The following is an 18,194-nucleotide window of genomic DNA, read 5'->3' on the forward strand; positions in this document are numbered from 1 at the left end:
CACTTATTTCTCAAATATTCGCGCCTTACAAAATGTAGGCTAAATATTGACATGAAAAGATCATTAATAGGCTTGTCTTTCCCCCCCAAACACCACTAATTCCTGATGTTCTCCCAACCTTCTTTACTGCACACTCACAAAAACTCACTTCAATGTTGCGGCCAGGCCACAAATCCTGAAGGACCAGCCAGTCCACCGGAGTTGCATTTTAAGTTTCCCCCTCTCAAGAGCTGGACAGTGCGACAGAGATCCATAAGCAAAGTAGAGGTCTTGGAGCATTTTCCCCTATATGTGAGCGTTTGCTGAGACCCAGACAAAGAGACGCACTAAACGGAGACATGTCTTTTTCTCTTTTTCTTTTTTTATATACAAGGAACTGTTTTTTGTTCCTCATTTTTTCATTTAACGGGATAATGGAAGGGGGTGTTCGTTTGATCACATGATTACAATTCACCTGAGATAAAACAAAGGGCGCAAAGAGAAGAGGAGAGAGGGAATGAAAGGGCGAGAGAGGGAGAGAGAACCAGACAGAGAGATTCACTCATGGTTAGGATTCCCTTATCACAGTCAACATTCATGGATAATGAACAAATAAGTGATTTTTTGGGATGAGGGGGTAGTGTCGGGAGAAGGAAATACAAGGGGTCATTGTTGAAAAGAACAGCGCATGTATTTGTGTGCGTTCGACCCATGATATTCCCCCCATCTCTACTTTCTATATTTTCTCCAAATGCTGTTTGGTTTTAAATGTGTGCTCTGTGTATCTAAGTGACTGAGCACTGATGCAATTATAAAACTCACACATAGGATGAAGTAGCGCAGTGTTCGCCTTGGAATTATATTGAATTCCGACAGTCAGTGGCATGCACTGGATAGTCTACTGTAGGTCTACGTTGATGCTCTATCCAACAAACCAGTGTCAGTGCAATTTAAATTAATCTACTACAAAATATCGAGAGATAAATGCCTATAGGCCAACTGTTCACTTAGCCTAGCTTTGTGCGTAAAACGTGCGTAAAATCTTTATCTAAAATTAGATTAATATTTAAAAATATATATATATAACAAATGTAATAAACTTGGACTGTATTGAAAGAGACAAGAACTATGTCTGGTAGTTGCTCAAGGCAGGTGCAGTAATATACCCAAGAATATAGGGGATATCTAAGAATGTGCAGTGCGTGACCCCCCCCACCCTCCCCCAGTTCTACGACCCCTCGTCTCCAAATGACAGAGAGGAACTCTGATATGAGCGTGTAAAAACAAAGCATCAGTGTGTTCTCCTGAGACCCCGCTGCTAATTTAGATGATGTCCCCGTACATCACTTCAAACAGGATAAAAAGAGACACATCAAAGTCAGTTGTTGACGCGTGTATCCAGTGATGCGAGTGACGGGGTGCTGGGCAAGCTCCTGTGGGCCACACTACATCAAGTAGCCTATCATTCAAATCAAATACAAATTCACACCACCAACAGGAAATGCAGAAACAGGCAAATAAATTCAATTTGATAACATCAGAGAATAGGCCTACGCTTCTTCTATTTTATTTTATAAAAAGATATGGCTTAAAATAATAATAATAACAATAAGACGAAAACATTTCTCCATTGGAACGCGTTCAAGGATATTGTGGAGTATAGGTAAATATCAATGTTGTGATTGCGTTCACATTACCCAATGTTTACCTCATGCGTAAAAGCACATAAGGCTAGCCGGTAGACCTATTTATAATGCAGGCCTTATGAATTATTCAGAAACTCTAATATTTTTTTGAATTTGAAATTGAGTGAAGGGTTATGTTTTTAAGGTATCTTTTTGTGGTGGCCCTATAAGCTTTTGAGAATGAAAATCTCCCAGTAAAGGATTGCGCATGCCGCTAATATCCCTCTCTAATACATTTAACATGACAAATTTCATAGTCAACATTGCACTTTTATGATTTGAGCATTATATAGATATTTAGTCTATGCCTACATTTAGAGATGGAATCCCTAATTCTAAATCAATAATATAAAACATCCAGCACATTAAATCATTAACTCAAAATCTGCTACCCAATCTGTAATGGCTATAATGACCTATGAGAATAACATGGATCTGAAAAATCACAACGTTGACAAAATTATATTTTTTACTGAATTATAATTATAGAGGGTCAAAAAGTAGCACACCCCAAATATGGATGATATCACACATTTTCCCAACAGAAAGGGTTTTCCATAGGCTAGATATTGTTTTTGAGAAATCTGAAATACCCAAAGCCAAATGCAGCATCTCATTCCACAGAATCTGATGGCACTGCAGCCTAGAAAAAGATCAGTAGCCTACCTAACCAAATCAATCGAGGCGTCTCCACATTATTCAGGTAGGCATAATATTGGCATAATGTGGATGTTCATTTTGACAGTGAGATCCTGCCCTGCAGGAAACTGAGCAAAATAATCATCGACCAATCACATTGATTGCCGGTGTTGCATGCGTGTAAGTTTGCTGCTCCTTTAAGACTTTTTCCCCCACTTTTTTCTCTTTCCTCACACAACGGAGCTCTTTAAGCCCCGGCGCGCGACACAGAGCAGGCATTCATAGCAGGGCAGCGCGAGCGAGGGGGCTAGGGAGTGAGCGCGAGCGTCACTTTGGAAACTCGGGAACACACGGACTCTCGTGCTAAACGGGCGACCTCATTTTTCATTACTGAAGTAAGGCGCTTAGCATTTGAAATACTTTCCTGTCTCTGCTGTTCTCTCTCTCTCTCTTTCTTTCATTTGTCAAATAATCAAGCCATAAAGTTCATCTAAATTGTGCAGTTAGAAATTATGTATTACACCTGCATCTTTTCTAAATCATTGTTTTATTTAAATTATTAGACTATTGTTATTAGGCTATTATCATTATAAGTATTGTCATATTATTATTGTTACATTTAAACTGTCTCTTAGGATAATCCTGCTGTGTAAAGTGGGCATCGCCTGCTCTGTTATAGCAGGAGGTGATTATCGTGACTGGCAGGAGAAATACATGTTTAATACGCATCCCAGCAAGATATTATATATATTTGTTGCAAGTGTATGCTACAGACTATATAGCTTAATACAAATAGGCCCACTGACATACAATTTCAATTATGAACCAGCTTCAAAGTGATGTATTCCGTTTAGGTTTGCCTTGTCGTAGACGGTCCTTTCGAAGTTATACAATTATTTCTAGACCAGTGAAAAATATAGTTTTAGATATAACGTCAGGGATTGATCGAGTTCAAGTTGAACTCAACGAAACTTTTCCCATTAACAGCAAACTTTGACTCCGTAATTACATCTACTGACTATCCCAACATTCATGACGCATGGAACTATTTTCAACGAGATGAGGCATTTGACGGTATTAGGCTTATTTATTCGTGAGTATTTACAGGTTGACTAATATACTCATTCATTGAGAGAAAGTTAGTCAACAAGATCATCCATTTCATAATGCGTTAAAAGCTGGACGTGTTCTCGTCATCTCTGATCAGTGGTTAGTGCCAACAACCTGTTCAATGCATACAATATTCTAGACCTGCATCAGAACTCAAACTCAAAGGCCAAATTCACAAATAGGTCATAGAATTGTCACGTTTATTCAATTGTTTTGGAATTTAAAAAAAAACTCAGTTTCAGATAGGCTATGCCACATTTCTGGATATGTTAAAGTTTTTAAAATTGTATTACAATAAAAGAACACGTTACAACTAACTAAGGGAAAGAGACTACAGCATCAATCATGGGAAAATATTTTCGTAAATCAAGGGCAATTTATTGTTAGGTCAAGCGATAAGAAGGGCTTTGGAGTCCACTTCTTTCATGTAAATTAATGACGGTTGCTATAGAAAAAGCCTAATTGATGGAAAGTTAGACATCATAAACACAATTTAAGAGGAATGTAGAGAACAATCAATATACTGTTTGCTACGCAATATATATATATAGAGAGAGAGTAGAGCCTATACTGACAATAAATTAGATACCAGTTTTCAATGTGGACGAGCATAAATTGGCATTTAACTCCCGCTTTAATAATTACAGGACAGACAAACCGTGTCTCTTTCATAGTTCTGAACTAATCTGAAGGACAACCTGGTGAAAATACTTTCTTTGTAAAGAAATTTGCTAATTGAAAAAAAAAACTGTCGAGATTGAATCACATATGAACTCTGTTCTGGCTGCAACTCGAATGACCAAAGTTGTCATCAATTATTGTCACCCCTTATATGTCCATTACAAGCCCGTTATTAGCCTATACATACACTACATGACCAAAAGTATGTGGACACCTGCTCTTCGAACATCTCATTTCAAAATCATGGGCATTAATATGGAGTTCGCCCCCCTTTGCTGCTATAAAAGCCTCCACTCTTCTGGGAAGGCTTTCCACTAGATGTTAGAACATTGCTGCAGGGACTTGCTTCCATTCAGCCTGGCTTGCAGTCGTAGTTCCAATTCCTCCCAAAGGTGTTTGATGGGGTTGAGGTCAGGGTTCTGTGTAGGCCAGTCAAGTTCTTCCACACTGATCTCAGCAAACCATTTCTGTATGGAGCTCACTTTTTGCACAGGGGCATTGTCATGCTGAAACAGGAAAGGGACTTCCCCAAACTGTTGCCACAATGTTGGAAGCATAGAATCGTCTAGAATGTCATTGTATTCTGTAGCGTTAAGATTTCCCTTCACTGTAAGTAAGGGGCCTAGCCCGAACCATGAAAAACAGCCCCAGACCATTATTCCTTCTCCACCAAACTTTACAGTTGTCACTATGCATTCGGGCATCTTCCAAACCCAGGCCATCAGACTGACAGATGGTGAAGCGTGATTCATCACTCCAGAGAACACGTTTCCACTGCTCCAGAGTCCAATGGCGGCGATCTTTACACCACTCAAGCCTATGCTTGGCATTGTGCATGGTGATCTTAGGCTTGTGTGTGGCTGCTCGGACATGGAAACCCATTTCATGAAGCTCCCAACAAACAGTCCTTAAGCTGACATTGCTTCATGAGGCAGTTTAGAACTCCGTAGTGAGTGTTGCAACTAAGGACAAACTATTTTTACGTGCTTTGTGCTTCAGTACTTCGGTGGTCCTGTTCTGTGAGCTTGTGTGGCCTACGACTTCCCGAATGAGCCGTTGTTGCTCTTATATGTTTCAATTTTACAATAACAGCACTTACAGTTGAACGAGCTGGCAGAGCAGACATTTGAGGAACTGACTTGTTGGAAAGGTGGCATCCTATGACGGTGCCACGTTGAAAGTCACTGTGAACTTCAGTAAGGCCATTCTACTGCCAAAGTTTACTATGGAGATTGCATGGCAGTGTGCTCGATTGTATACACCTGTCAGCAACAGGTGTGGCTAAAATAGCGAATCCACTAAATTGATGGGGTGTCCTCATATTTTTGTATATATAGTGTATCAAGTTTCAAGATGTTATTCTAAGTAGCCGGAGTGAGTGTCCTGTCATATAAAAAGTAGGCCCATAGCCTCATATGCGGACGCGCAATTGGAGATCGTTTGTTGCGAGCGCAGTTGTTAATAAGCTTCAACATAACAGACATATGGTCCAGCTATTCGAGAAAATTCTAGGAGGCGCGCTATTGCTGGATGAGAGCCACGAAAGGCAACGTCTAACCTGCATTTTGGTATTAATCAAAACCGTATTGACTAAAACGTATCAGTCAAATCTCTTTGCAAGATCACGTCGTTGCAATACGATCCATTAGCCCTAATACGGTTGTAATTAAACACTGTTGGGCCGTGGCAAAGGAAGCATCATCACCCCACCCCACGCTCTTCTCCCTACTGACCAATGTAACACTATCATGGGGGCCACAGCTATGTGCGTGGACAGGATAACAAATCGGCGTACAGAAAGGAGAGGGGGGGGGGGATTAATTGTGACCACCAGGTGCACAACAGGACGTGGTTGAGGTACAAGATGAGATGGCTCAGTCCCGCCAATGCTCTGATAATTCACCACCATTGCAGTGCGCATGTCAGTAGCATTCAAATGTTACAAAGGATCAACTGGGCACTAGAGAGACAAGCATTATGAATTTAACTTCTACAATATGACTGAGTCAACGATTAAATCAATTCCAAAACAAAAAGCCGTTAGTTTGTTATTACAGTTCACAAGTTCGCTTAATCAAAACGATAAGATCGTGTTGGCCTACACAGGCGGGCGTTGATTCTATGGACAAAACTACACATTTGACCCCAATAGGCGGCATACAGACCCATAGCCTATACTTTTCCAAACAGACAGTGACCAATTCACACACGCGCAGACACACGTACCCACGCGTTTTATATTTCCAGCGCCAGCCCATGTTTATCTAAGAGCTCCGAGGTATAAATCGAAGCCCTGTGCTGGTGCGGGCTCGTATTATTCCAACACTTTCTCTCTGGGGAGCTTGCAATAAGTGCCAAACCTTAAACAGTAGCTTGTTAGCAGGAGTCGAGGCCTGGGCTAGAATAACAGACCGTCTGCACTAATTGTATGGGCTTCAGATTCGCTTCTATATGATTGCAATTTTGCATTTTTCCTAATAATTTCTATTACGTCCTTTATATGCTAATTCAATGAAGGTATTCTGAACAAACAAGCTACAGCCTAGCCCTATAGCCCTATTAGCTACCTGCCTGTTCATAGCCCAGCCTACACAGGCTTAGCAGCCTACAGGCCATAATTAAGCAATATCTTATGACGGGCTGTGGTATATGGTGAATATACCACAGCTAAGGGTTGTTCTTGCGCATAACGCAACGAGGAGTGCCTGGATACAGCCCCGAGGTGCCTTGTTGCTATTATAAACTGGTTACCAATGTAATTAGAGCAGTACAAATACATGTTTTGTCATACCTGTGGTGGTCATACCTGTGGTGCTATATGGTCTGATATACCAAGGCTGTCAGCCACTCAGCATTCAGGGCTCGAAACACCCAGTTTAATAATATGTTCTATATTTCACTCACTCACTAGGGTATTGTTTTCTAATACATACTCTACTTTATGTCATTTGCAGTATTTAGCTAAAGGACTACAATTTCAAAGACTGCAAGGGAGAAACCACTGTCCTACTGGAGCAAGAGGTGGGAATCAACAGGTAAACTGGGATCCACAATACGCGCTCAGCGGACGATACCAGCAACACGGATGGAAAGAACTTTGATGAGGAATCCTAACAGAATTTTAGAACGTAGACTGAGAGTTGAGACTGACTGGGAGTTTATATAAAGGAGACCTCGAGTGACAGAAGCAATCCTTTAGTTTTAAACAACAGGTATAGTTTATATTCCTGAAAAAGGGTGAACTTCTTCATTAGGTCAGGGATAGGCCTAGGCTTAGTAGTTGAACACCCATAGGCCAAGAAACTATACCCTGTACACTTTCTGTTACTCACCTGAGGGAAGAAGCTTTCTTGGAAGAGGGGAAATATGTCGGGAGAGGAGCAGAGTTTATCTGAGTTAGAAATGAGTCCGGGGGTCTCGGACGACGGTCACTCCTTGTCACCGGGTCACTCATCCAGTGCCGCAGGCGGAGGAGACTCACCCCTGTCCGGCCCGCAGCCCCAGCTGACAGGGCTCGGCGACGATGCCCTATCCGATGTAGCTGGCGGGATTTCCATCAAGTCCGATGAAGACGACGATCGCTTTCCCATTGGTATCCGCGAGGCAGTGAGCCAGGTGCTGAACGGCTACGACTGGACGCTCGTGCCTATGCCTGTGCGCGTCAACTCCGGCAGCAAAAGCAAGCCGCACGTGAAAAGGCCTATGAACGCCTTCATGGTGTGGGCACAGGCCGCACGGAGAAAACTGGCAGACCAGTATCCCCACCTCCACAACGCTGAGCTCAGCAAAACCCTCGGGAAACTATGGAGGTAAGGGAAAGCGTTTATTACAGCGTCGGTCCGCTTTGATAAACAACAATAAACATCCAGGGTTACACAAGTTCAAATGCGTTCTTAGTCACAACATTCTGGGTCAAAAGTTCAAAGCACACTTCATGCTACAGTAGCCTTGAATTATGGACCCGTAAAACATAAAAACAACTTAAAAGTCATAGATCTTAGATTTTTCAAGGCAGGTTCCCTTCTTTACAGCAATGAGTTTCTCAATCAAATTAGCTGAGATATGTTAAAATAATATTCTACCAGCTCAGAATAAAGCTTGTTAGAGAGTTGCCCCACCAAGAATGTTGATTAAAGCCCTACAACCTAAAACAAATGAAATAATTATGTTGATTATGTAGCCTACAGAAAACCAAAAACATGTAGTTATGCGTTTTTTGTAATCACATTATAGTGACTGGATATGCCCAATTTCATAACCCACTTAATTCATGGTGGTTTTGGAGGGAGATGGCCGCAGTGGGAATTACTGAGGTTTTTGTAATCCCCTCATCTATATGTTTTAAAGCACAGACCATTATGGCAAATATACACTTTTACAGCCCTCTCATTTGTAATTGAGAGTGCCATATTAAAGAACCTACTATGTAAAAAGATATCCAAGATTTTACTGGTCAACAGGTTGAATGACTAGTTCGGTCAGCCTTTAAAACACAGATATGGAGGACTGTTGTTAGGTCAGACGAGTGCGTGCTGATTGGAAGGCCCAGAGAGGCTAATTCATTAACCTTATAAGGATCCAACATTAATTAGATAAAGACTTGCCCTTGAGCCCATGCATGATTGTATAATTGGCCAAGAAACATGCTGAACTGGGAGTCTCAAAGGTCAGTGTTTTCTCATGCCAGTCCCCCTGACTCCACCATCAGTAATATGGATTTATGTTACGTGCACAGGATGCGTCTTTAGCCTGCATCTTAATTTCATTACAGTCCAGCTGAAAATCCCCTAGTGTGGGCAAGTTTTCTGATGCAGCTGTGCTGACGGTGGATCCGATTTAGAACGAGATGAAAATCCAGTGAATGGTTCAGAGGCAAAACTGACAGCTAGAAATAATCTCCACAGTAGAAATATTGTCAATTGTTCTTTTCTAAAAATGCTTTAATGCTCAACAAGGGGAATAGCAGCATTTCCTATGAGTGTGTTGCCATTACACCAGTTAGACGTTTAAAAAAAAGTAAAATACGAGAATACTTAATAGATTGAATATAAAGGTGATATGTCCCAGTTGACACAGACCACCTGGTAAATAAAATGTAATTATTATTCTATTGGAGTTGGACAAGGTTATTGACCTCTGGGATGTGGAGGTGTCAAAGGAATCAGCACTGTGTCACTGTTTTCTTAACACACATATTATGGTCATCATGTCAACAAAATACATGCTGTAAAATGTTCTCAGACTACTGTAATTTCCTCATTCAAACAGAATGGCTGACTGCATTAGAGTTTGACACATGCATCAAATCAGCAGCGCAAAACATCTCTACTTTCAGTTCCTCCTGGCTGAAATTAAAATGTTCTATCAATGTTATTTCAAAAACGATTTTCTCCCTCATAGGCTCTTGAATGAGAGCGATAAGAAGCCTTTCATCGAGGAGGCGGAGAGGCTGAGGAAGCAGCACAAGAAGGACTACCCGGAGTACAAGTACCAACCACGCCGCCGCAAGAACGGCAAACCCGGCTCGGGCTCTGAAGCGGACGGCCACTCGGAGGGTGAGGTCAGCCATAGCCAAACGCATTACAAGAGCCTCCACCTGGACGTGGCGGCCCACGTCGGGGGGGCGGGGTCTCCTCTGGCTGATGGACACCATCCACATACTGCAGGTATGCCACAGGGTCTGACCAGCCCTATCGATGCAGTTTGTCACACATCCCCATTCTAAATAATATACCACAAGCCAGGCTGACAATAACTCTGACATCTCTGCTTTGTGTCTCCCCACAGGCCAGAGCCACAGCCCTCCTACACCACCCACCACCCCCAAGACGGAGCTCCAGTCTGGGAAGCTGGGCGATGGGAAGCGGGAGGGCGGTGGAGTAGGGGGCTCCCGTGGGGGAATGGGGGTAGGAGTGGAGGGTGGCTCTGGATCAGGGTCAGGCAAACCACACATTGATTTTGGCAACGTGGACATCGGTGAGATCAGCCACGAGGTGATGGCCAACATGGAGCCCTTTGATGTGAACGAGTTTGACCAGTACCTGCCCCCCAATGGGCACCCAGGGATTGGACAGAGTGCTGGGTCAGCGGCAGCAGCAGGGTCCTCTGTTTCTCCCTATGCCTACGGTATCTCCTCTGCCCTGGCCGCGGCCAGTGGACACTCTGCGGTGTGGCTATCCAAGCAGCACCAGCAGCATCATGCCTCACCTCTGGGCTCCGACCCCTCCAAGGCCCAGATTAAGAGTGAGGCCGACTCGGGGGGACACTTTGCCGAAGCATCCTCAGGGGGTTCCCATGTCACCTACACTCCCCTCAGCCTGCCCCACTACAGCTCTGCTTTCCCCTCGCTGGCCTCCAGGGCCCAGTTTGCAGAGTATGCTGACCACCAGGCCTCGGGGTCCTACTACGCCCACTCCAGCCAGGCCTCAGGGCTGTACTCTGCCTTCTCCTACATGGGGCCCTCGCAGAGGCCCCTGTACACAGCCATCACTGACCCGTCCAGCGTGCCACAGTCACACAGCCCCACACACTGGGAGCAGCCTGTCTACACCACCCTGTCGCGGCCCTGACAAAGACCGGGAGCAGAGAGCTCTGGTGCAGATTTGGCCTCAACGGCAGACCCACAGAGCGGAGGAGACCTGGTTTGGAGGCAGTGGGGAGATGGAATCCCCTTCTGGTCTGGCCCAGATGCAGGAAGGCCAGTAGGGTCCAAGGAGGAATGGAGATCAGATGATTTTATGGGGTAACGTGTGGTGTATAACTTCAATGTTGAGTACTCAGAGGGTTGGATCCTAGTTTTTAGGGTCAGAAAGCGAGAATAAATCAAATCCGTATTTAAATCTAGAGGCTTATCTTTGAAATGGTTTTATGATGTAAAGATGTCAACAGTACAGAGTGCCAAACTGTTTGGCTAGCCCGTCCATCCACATCTCAGGCATCTTGAAAACAGATTAATTACATAATGTAACACAATATCCGATATATAATCAATGACATATTCTCTGATTGGCCCAGAGGCATATTTCTTACGATTTCTTGTATGTACAGAACCGCGTGCATGCGTGCATACGTAAAATGTATGCTCACATGACTGTAAGTCGCTTTGGATACATTTGTCTGCTAAATGACATACAGAATGCGCTTATAAGTTGCCTATGTTGTAATTGGAATATACTGTATATCTATAACAAAGGGCATACAGTCCAGAAAATCTGTTTCTACAAATGTTTTATAAATCAAAATGACCAAAGTTTTGAAACCAAAACTTTAAAGACAGAGAAAAATATTATTTAAGTTGTTTCTCTCCGTATGACACTGTATTACAGTACTACATTGAAGTTAAATTAAGTACAACACATTTTTTCTGACCTGATTACAGCTCTTTGGTGACATACCCTCAACACTATATTGATTTATCAACCTCAATATTTTTTTTCCATGGCACTGACTATTATGTTGATACAGCATTGTCTCTTTAACACAGAACATTTCAAAACTGTATCGCGAATAAGAAGACAATACTACATAATGATTTTATATAATAATCTTTTATTAACCAAAATTGAGGTCATTAAGTATGTATCTTCAGTAGACATAATACATTATTTTCATTGTTATAATCTTTACTATTAATGTCATTATATTGTCAATGTTTTGCCATTACTACACTGAAAAGTCTGCACCACTGCCCTCACATGTTCCTTAATTGTTTGACATTAAAAATGTGTCTATACACTCAGTGTACAAAACATTAGGAACACCTGCTCGTTCCATGACATAGACTGACCAGGTGAATCCAGGTGAAGTTATGATTCCTTATTGATGTCACCTGTTAAATACACATAAATCAGTATAGATAAATTAAGGAGACAGGTTTAAGAAGGATTTTTAAGCCTTGAGACAATTGAGACATGGATTGTGTATGTGTACCATTCAGAGGGTGAATGGGCAAGACAAAATATTTAAGTGCCTTTAAACGGGGTATGGTAGTAGGTGCCTGGTTTGAATGTGTCAAGAACTGCAACGCTGCTGGGTTTTTCATGCTCAACAGTTTCAGTTTCCCGTGTGTATCATGAATGGTCCACCATCCGAAGGACATCCAGCCAATTTGACACAACTGCGGGAAGCATTGGAGTCAACATGGGCCAGCATCCCTGTGGAATGCGTTCGACACCTTGTAGTCCATGCCCGAAGAACTGAGGTTGTTCTGTGGGCAAAAGGGGCTGCAACTTAATATTAGGAAGGTGTTCCTAATGTTTTGTACACAGTGTACAGTATTCAGTGTAAAATGTTAGATTTGCTACCTGTTTATGGCTTTTCTGAAATGCCATCATAGAAACACAGTTGCCTGAGATTGAGTGAGTAATAGCATGCATGAATGAGTTGTCGAGTCTACAGGGGGTAAGATCTCAAACTGGCCTTTCTGTAATGAAATACCAACCCCTTTTTGTAACAGAATAGCAACAATCCAAGGGGTTATTTTCTAAAGACAGGTACCAAGAGACAACTCCAAAATAACAGTACGTGTTATTAAAGTTGGATGCCCCTTCATCTTGTAATGTGAAATAATACCTTATATGTTTATTTTATTCTAATATATGTGATTTCAATATTATTATTTTAAATAATGGTTGTGCTTCCTTTTGGCCCAGAACTACTTTTGGGCCGTTTTTGTACATTATGCCTTGAGTGTAAGAAGCACATGACATTTCATTTTAAATCCTACGTCTTGCTTTAGGAATTGCTTGTTCTTATGAATATTACAATTATTATTTATATTTGCTGGTATTATGTTTTTATGTGCTGTTAACAGGTTTTCTTCACCGTGTTGAAAACTCTTGACTGTTATTGTTGTTTTGGTGCTTTGTGTTTTCTCAGTAAGTGTTGCCAGCAGAACAAAACAACTTGTAAATACTAGCGGAAACAAGACCTTAGCGACGTGATGACTAATGAATTTCTCTCACACTAAATAAAACTGTATTCTTTCTGCTTTTGTAAAAGTCTGTCTCCACTAATGTTTTTATACCGTCTGGCTGGAGAAAGGTAAGATTGGACAACAAACAGTAAATTCCAATTTACCATAAATGCTACTTGACAACGTGAATTATTTTCCTCACATTACATAATTAGGCTAGGGTCAGGGCTTGGGCTAGGCGATGCAACAACAGCAGTTATGCACAGCTTGCAGTGACTCATTCATTGTTTCATACACTTAACAAAAGACATTTCAGCGAATGGATCATGGCTAATTCAGTTAGGCTGAGTATGATTACAGAACATTGAAAACCATGGCAGCCCTCATCCATGAGCTCTAGGCACAAAACCCTTTTTCTGGATATTGCTGTTCTTTGCACAGGCTACACAGGACCATACAGACAACACTGAACCCCACTATGGTCCACTGCTCTGACTGGTCCCACTACATGCACTCCAGCAGTTTAAATCATGTGTGTATATGCCTATGTCCATGCTTGTGTGTGTTTGTGTGTTGCAGGTTAAGCCTGACTCTAATTCCCTCTATTTAATCGGCTGTGTGATACTTTGGTAAGACAAAGAGAGCCATTGAGAGGGAGCAGAGGGTGGAGGGAAACGGGGCAATGAGGGAGCCATACCCATAACTGCCTGGCCTGTAGCTTCGCTGGGATACAAAGGGACTCTCATACTGGCTGCACAGTCTCTGCACCCCCACCCATCCCCAAACTCCCCTCCCTGCTCAGGTTGGGACTGTAATGGGATTAAAACATTCCAAAACTGGAGATAGAGATGTGGGCAAAATGCTTGTATGATGGAGGTAAAGAGGGAGGCTGCAGGAGATTCAAATGGTGTCGTTTCGTGCAATGGGTATAAAAATGGACAGAAGTTTCCAAGCAGAGGTGAATGGGGGGACAAGAGAACACAGGAGGGTGTTAGGTAAGTGTAGGCCCAGGGCAGAGGACAGACATTATGCACGTACGCCATCATCAGAGTGGATCTACCCTAGCGATGCCCCCTTTTCTGTGGTTGAGGAAATGGTCATGTGAAGATCTTGTGCCCCATATGAAAGGAATGCCATGTCATCCTCAGGCAGGGAGTCTTCCAAATTTGTTGCGACCCAAAAAAACAAGCAAAAAAAAGATACCGCCAATGTCATTCCCCAATGTGGACCCGTTAAATCATGCAAAATATAGCTAAGAAATTAAATGTGGATGGTTGAACGAGGCTAAAATAAAATGGTTTCCTATTAAAAGCGTCACAGGCCAGAAACTGCACGGCGCTGCTTGACCTGGGCATATCCCTCATCCTCTTTCCAACAGCTTTCTTTCTTTCTACTGCTTCGGCCCATAGAATGTCAGCCCACTGTAAGGACTAGAGTAAAACTAGACTGGGGTGTCATGGGCCCTTACACCAAATCTACTAATTGGGCAAGGGTCCCTCTTCAGCCCTCTCTCCCAACCTTGGGTAGTGCTTGTTGCCTCAGTAACAACCCATTTCCACTAAAACAATGAACTGACTGTGCTTGTCTGTTTGAGTGTATGTAGATAGAACAAGCGAGAGGGTGAGAGCTATGTCAGCTTCAGTATCTGTCCATCATTGGGAGGTATGGGTAGAACTTTCACGATAATATAAAAAAGAGCTGTTTGACTGTGGAACTCAAACTGGAGAAAAAAACATTGACTCTGTTGTGAAAACATATCCATGTGATTTGGGGTGTTGGGTTGGATAGGTGTTTTATCTGTACTAAGTGTAAAATTCTGAGGAACTAGGTGCAAGAGCTTTGTACAATAAAGGACACACAACTGATACAGTAAAATCCAGCGCAAAACACATTCCTTCAGTCTATAATTGTGCTTGGGTCATGTCAGTGTGACTCAGTACTTCAGCCAGCCTCCGAGAAAAACATATGATGTTGAGATCTAAGAAATATGACACAGAACTCTTAGAAATCTTAGTTCTTGGGAGGATTATTTAAAGACATTTTGCTCAGAGCATAGTTGAAGCTGTTTATTCACTAGTGAGTGAATAAAGTTATTCACTCAAATTAATTTGTGAGTTGCACCATTTGTAACAGATATTTAATTACAGATGTTTTGCAATTAACTCTGCATGAAAAAAATTTGCTAATATTTCTTTGCTCTAAACCTTATAAAAACAGTCACATATTGAGACCTGCATGCAAAAAGCCAATTGTGTTGGTAAGAAAAATAATACAAAAGTACTTTCTTACAATTTTTTTTTATCACAACAATAAAACAAAGAGCTCTTCCACAGCAACTGCTCTTCCCAGTCATAAAACTATTCATTTACACTGACATTTTTACCTAACAATGTAAAATGTAGACATGAGTTACAATTCTCCCTTGTGAATGACAGCTGTAATAAAAGTGCATAGCTCTTAGAAGCCCTACTTTTACTTCATAGATTGTATATGCTTCAATGCTTTCAAAATAAATGGAGATACAGTGGGAAAAGTCACAGGCCTAAAATGTAAAAAGTCTTATTAATTGATGAGTTCACTCTGCAGGTTGCCTGTAGAGCTGGTTCGCCCAGTGCAGGGGTAGGTGATGTTATAGCAAAGGACTAGTATGTATGCAGGCTTTTGTTCCAGCCAAGCAGTAACACACAAGATTTGACTAATCAATTATTCATAGTCTTAAATAGATGCCGATTAGTTGAATAAGGTGTGTTAATGCTTTGCTGGAACAAAAGCTTGCACTCACACCAGTCTAGTGGGTTGCGAGGTGGTCTGGCCCTGCCAGTCCGGTTTGGTCTGGCCCTGCCAGTCCGGTTTGGTCTGGCCCTGCCAGTCCGGTTTGGTCTGGCTCAGTCTGTGATGATGAGCTCGTCACAGCCCCAATCTTCATAACTGCCATCAGGAAGGTACCGCCGGATGATGATGGGGATCTTCCTGCACCTGTAACGGTCACAGAAAAAACACACTCAATCATATACTGAAGAGTAACAGGCACCCTCCAAGTATCAAACTGTATAGACTCCTTCCATCAGAAACTAGGTAAAACTATGAGATTAAGCATAGCTTACTTTAGTTCTTTCATGGCAATTTGCAGAGGGTCTGTCTCTCCCTCCAACTCCACCATGACTGGGGCACACATCCTATATCACAGAGAAAGTTATGAACAGTGACAGAGACAACATGACTGAGATATCAGACTATACATTCCTCCACATACTCAGCAGATCACCTGTCACCAACTAAAGCAGCAGTTGACACCCGAGGTAGAGAATATGGCAAGAGCACAAGGTGAGTGGTACCTGTAGTAGTGGCAAAAATAAACATCTGTTGTAATACGCTGGGAACGTGGCATCCACGTGGGAGGAGATTCATCTTCCGTGTCCACTGCTGTCATTTTCCCCCCTTTGTTGTACATCTTGTCAGAGATGCTGTAGGCACTGAGCTCCTTCAAACATTACGGTGTAATGTGATTCACGTTGGCTTTGGAATGTTTAGTTGTAATTCTTTACTAAAACAGCTAGCTTTATCTTCGTATTTGATCGTTTAGAATGCAGTCAGTTGTCATGTGTGTTATGGTTGTCTTTTTAGCTAGTTGAGTCCTAGTTTCTCTGTTTCTATATTGATATTCACCTTTAGACAAATTATTGTCTTGAGTAAAGGCAAGACATGGGTGGACTCATACATATGCATTACAGCCATGTAGGCGATAAAGGGCATCTCTGTATCGTATTTTAATTATCTTCCGAAAAGCTAATTTGAAAAACCCATAGATGGTTACTAGCTCTCAGCTAAGAGGCTTGACACGGGCTCTTTTTAATAGACCATATTCACAGGGACTCAAGGGCAGAAAGACATTTCTGAAAAGAAGCGGGAGTTTCACTTTCCTAGCATATTGCAACACTGCTGAGGTGTACTCACGCTATCTGGAGGGCGCGTGTCCCCAGCACCCTGGCCCTTTCATATTTGGTCATGTATTGGGTTGTGATCCTTTTCTGGTTGGCCTGTGACCCCTCCCCTGCAGGCAGGATCTTCACATTCTCTTGGTCCTCCTAGTAACAGGCCAGGACAACAAGAAACAGACAGAGAGAGCAAAGAGGAAGCAGGTGGGAGAATTTTTATAAATTGAGTTTGAATTGGTGATGAAATTGTTGAACATTGAATAGGTGACAGACAGTAATGGATTGATTGTAGTGAAATAAAAAGCATCAGACAAATATGACAGATCACAAGAGATTACTAAAATACTATAAATCTGTCCAGATACAATGAGGCTTCCTATAGATAACGTTAAAGCGTTAATACCATGCTAACTAAGAAGAACAAATAGGTGGAAAACTCACATCTTCAACGTTTTCCAGGTCATCCAATCCCTCATCCTCTTCAGCGTCATCAAAGTCTCCATCATCATAACTGCAGAGGTCACAAGAGGAGTAAAGTGTAAAGAATAATACACAAAAAAGTGAACAGTGTAGTGTGGAGGCAACGTGAGCTAATTTAGCCAGTTTTATTGTTCTTAACCAATCTATGTGTGTCGTATGTCTTTTTAGGCTCTCAACGTGGGAACCTTTCATGTTCTCCCAGTGATTTCATGTTCACACAGGAATTTCATTTTCTCCCAGTAAGAACATGAAAGGTCACTACGTTGAGTCTAAAAAGACATGCGACACACATCGTTGTACTTCCTTTTTTATGGTAACAATATCCTATATACTTACTCTCCTTCGTTGTCGGACATGTTCCCTTACTTTAGTTTGGTAAAAAAACGAGTGTTTTCAAAAACAAAGATAGCGAACTTCAAAACGATGTTGTTAACAGTTGGATATAATCCGTTTAACCGACTTCCGGTCACGTGGTGCGTCGATGTGATTGATCGACTAACAACTGCACCATAGTATATGGTTCCGCAAAGCGACTCAACACATGAACGATATTTTAAAAAATATATATATAGTTAAAAAAATATATTTAGGTTTATTTTTTCCAAATGTATTATACTAACTAAACATATATTTTTAGATCGTATAATGTAGTTTTGAGAATGATAAAATACCTATCATCAAGAAGTGGGTAATTCCCACATTGGCGAGACATAAATAACAAAGATCTGAATACAGTGTGAATCTCAATCTCACAAAGACCTTGCCCAATAT

The 18,194-nt window shown here is 41.9% G+C and overlaps 2 protein-coding genes across 2 annotated transcripts; one reads left to right on the plus strand and one right to left on the minus strand.

The window, feature by feature from the left end:
- Positions 1 to 2,536: 2,536 nt before the first annotated feature.
- Positions 2,537 to 13,093, plus strand: LOC106607141 (transcription factor SOX-10). Its single transcript, XM_014203766.2, has 4 exons — positions 2,537 to 2,698; positions 7,049 to 7,903; positions 9,495 to 9,760; positions 9,882 to 13,093. Exons 2-4 carry the CDS (start codon positions 7,461 to 7,463, stop codon positions 10,661 to 10,663), a joined length of 1,491 nt encoding a protein of 496 aa, XP_014059241.1. The 5' UTR covers positions 2,537 to 2,698; positions 7,049 to 7,460; the 3' UTR covers positions 10,664 to 13,093.
- Positions 13,094 to 15,059: 1,966 nt separating this feature from the next.
- On the minus strand, positions 15,060 to 17,943 carry LOC106607142 (DNA-directed RNA polymerases I, II, and III subunit RPABC2). The gene is made up of 5 exons (XM_014203767.3): positions 17,760 to 17,943; positions 17,385 to 17,454; positions 16,963 to 17,093; positions 16,113 to 16,184; positions 15,060 to 15,984 (listed from the first exon to the last, which is right to left on the minus strand). The coding sequence occupies exons 1-5, from the start codon at positions 17,777 to 17,779 to the stop codon at positions 15,894 to 15,896; spliced, it is 384 nt and encodes a 127-aa protein (XP_014059242.1). The 5' UTR covers positions 17,780 to 17,943; the 3' UTR covers positions 15,060 to 15,893.
- Positions 17,944 to 18,194: the final 251 nt, after the last annotated feature.

Source organism: Salmo salar, chromosome 06 (genome assembly GCF_965601325.2).
Source record: "Salmo salar chromosome 06, fSalSal1, whole genome shotgun sequence".
NCBI lineage: Eukaryota > Metazoa > Chordata > Actinopteri > Salmoniformes > Salmonidae > Salmo > Salmo salar.

What these genes read in the sequence shown, in the direction of transcription:
- LOC106607141 (XM_014203766.2), top strand. Translation starts at nt 7,461, where the DNA reads ATGTCGGGAGAGGAGCAGAGTTTATCTGAGTTAGAAATGAGTCCGGGG. An exon ending in ACCCTCGGGAAACTATGGAG is followed by an intron (nt 7,904 to 9,494) that starts GTAAGGGAAAGC and finishes TCTCCCTCATAG; the next exon opens with GCTCTTGAATGAGAGCGATA. An exon ending in ACACCATCCACATACTGCAG is followed by an intron (nt 9,761 to 9,881) that starts GTATGCCACAGG and finishes GTCTCCCCACAG; the next exon opens with GCCAGAGCCACAGCCCTCCT.
- LOC106607142 (XM_014203767.3), bottom strand. Translation starts at nt 17,779, where the DNA reads ATGTCCGACAACGAAGGAGA. An exon ending in ACCTGGAAAACGTTGAAGAT is followed by an intron (nt 17,094 to 17,384) that starts GTGAGTTTTCCA and finishes GCCTGTTACTAG; the next exon opens with GAGGACCAAGAGAATGTGAA. An exon ending in ATTGCCATGAAAGAACTAAA is followed by an intron (nt 15,985 to 16,112) that starts GTAAGCTATGCT and finishes TGACCGTTACAG; the next exon opens with GTGCAGGAAGATCCCCATCA.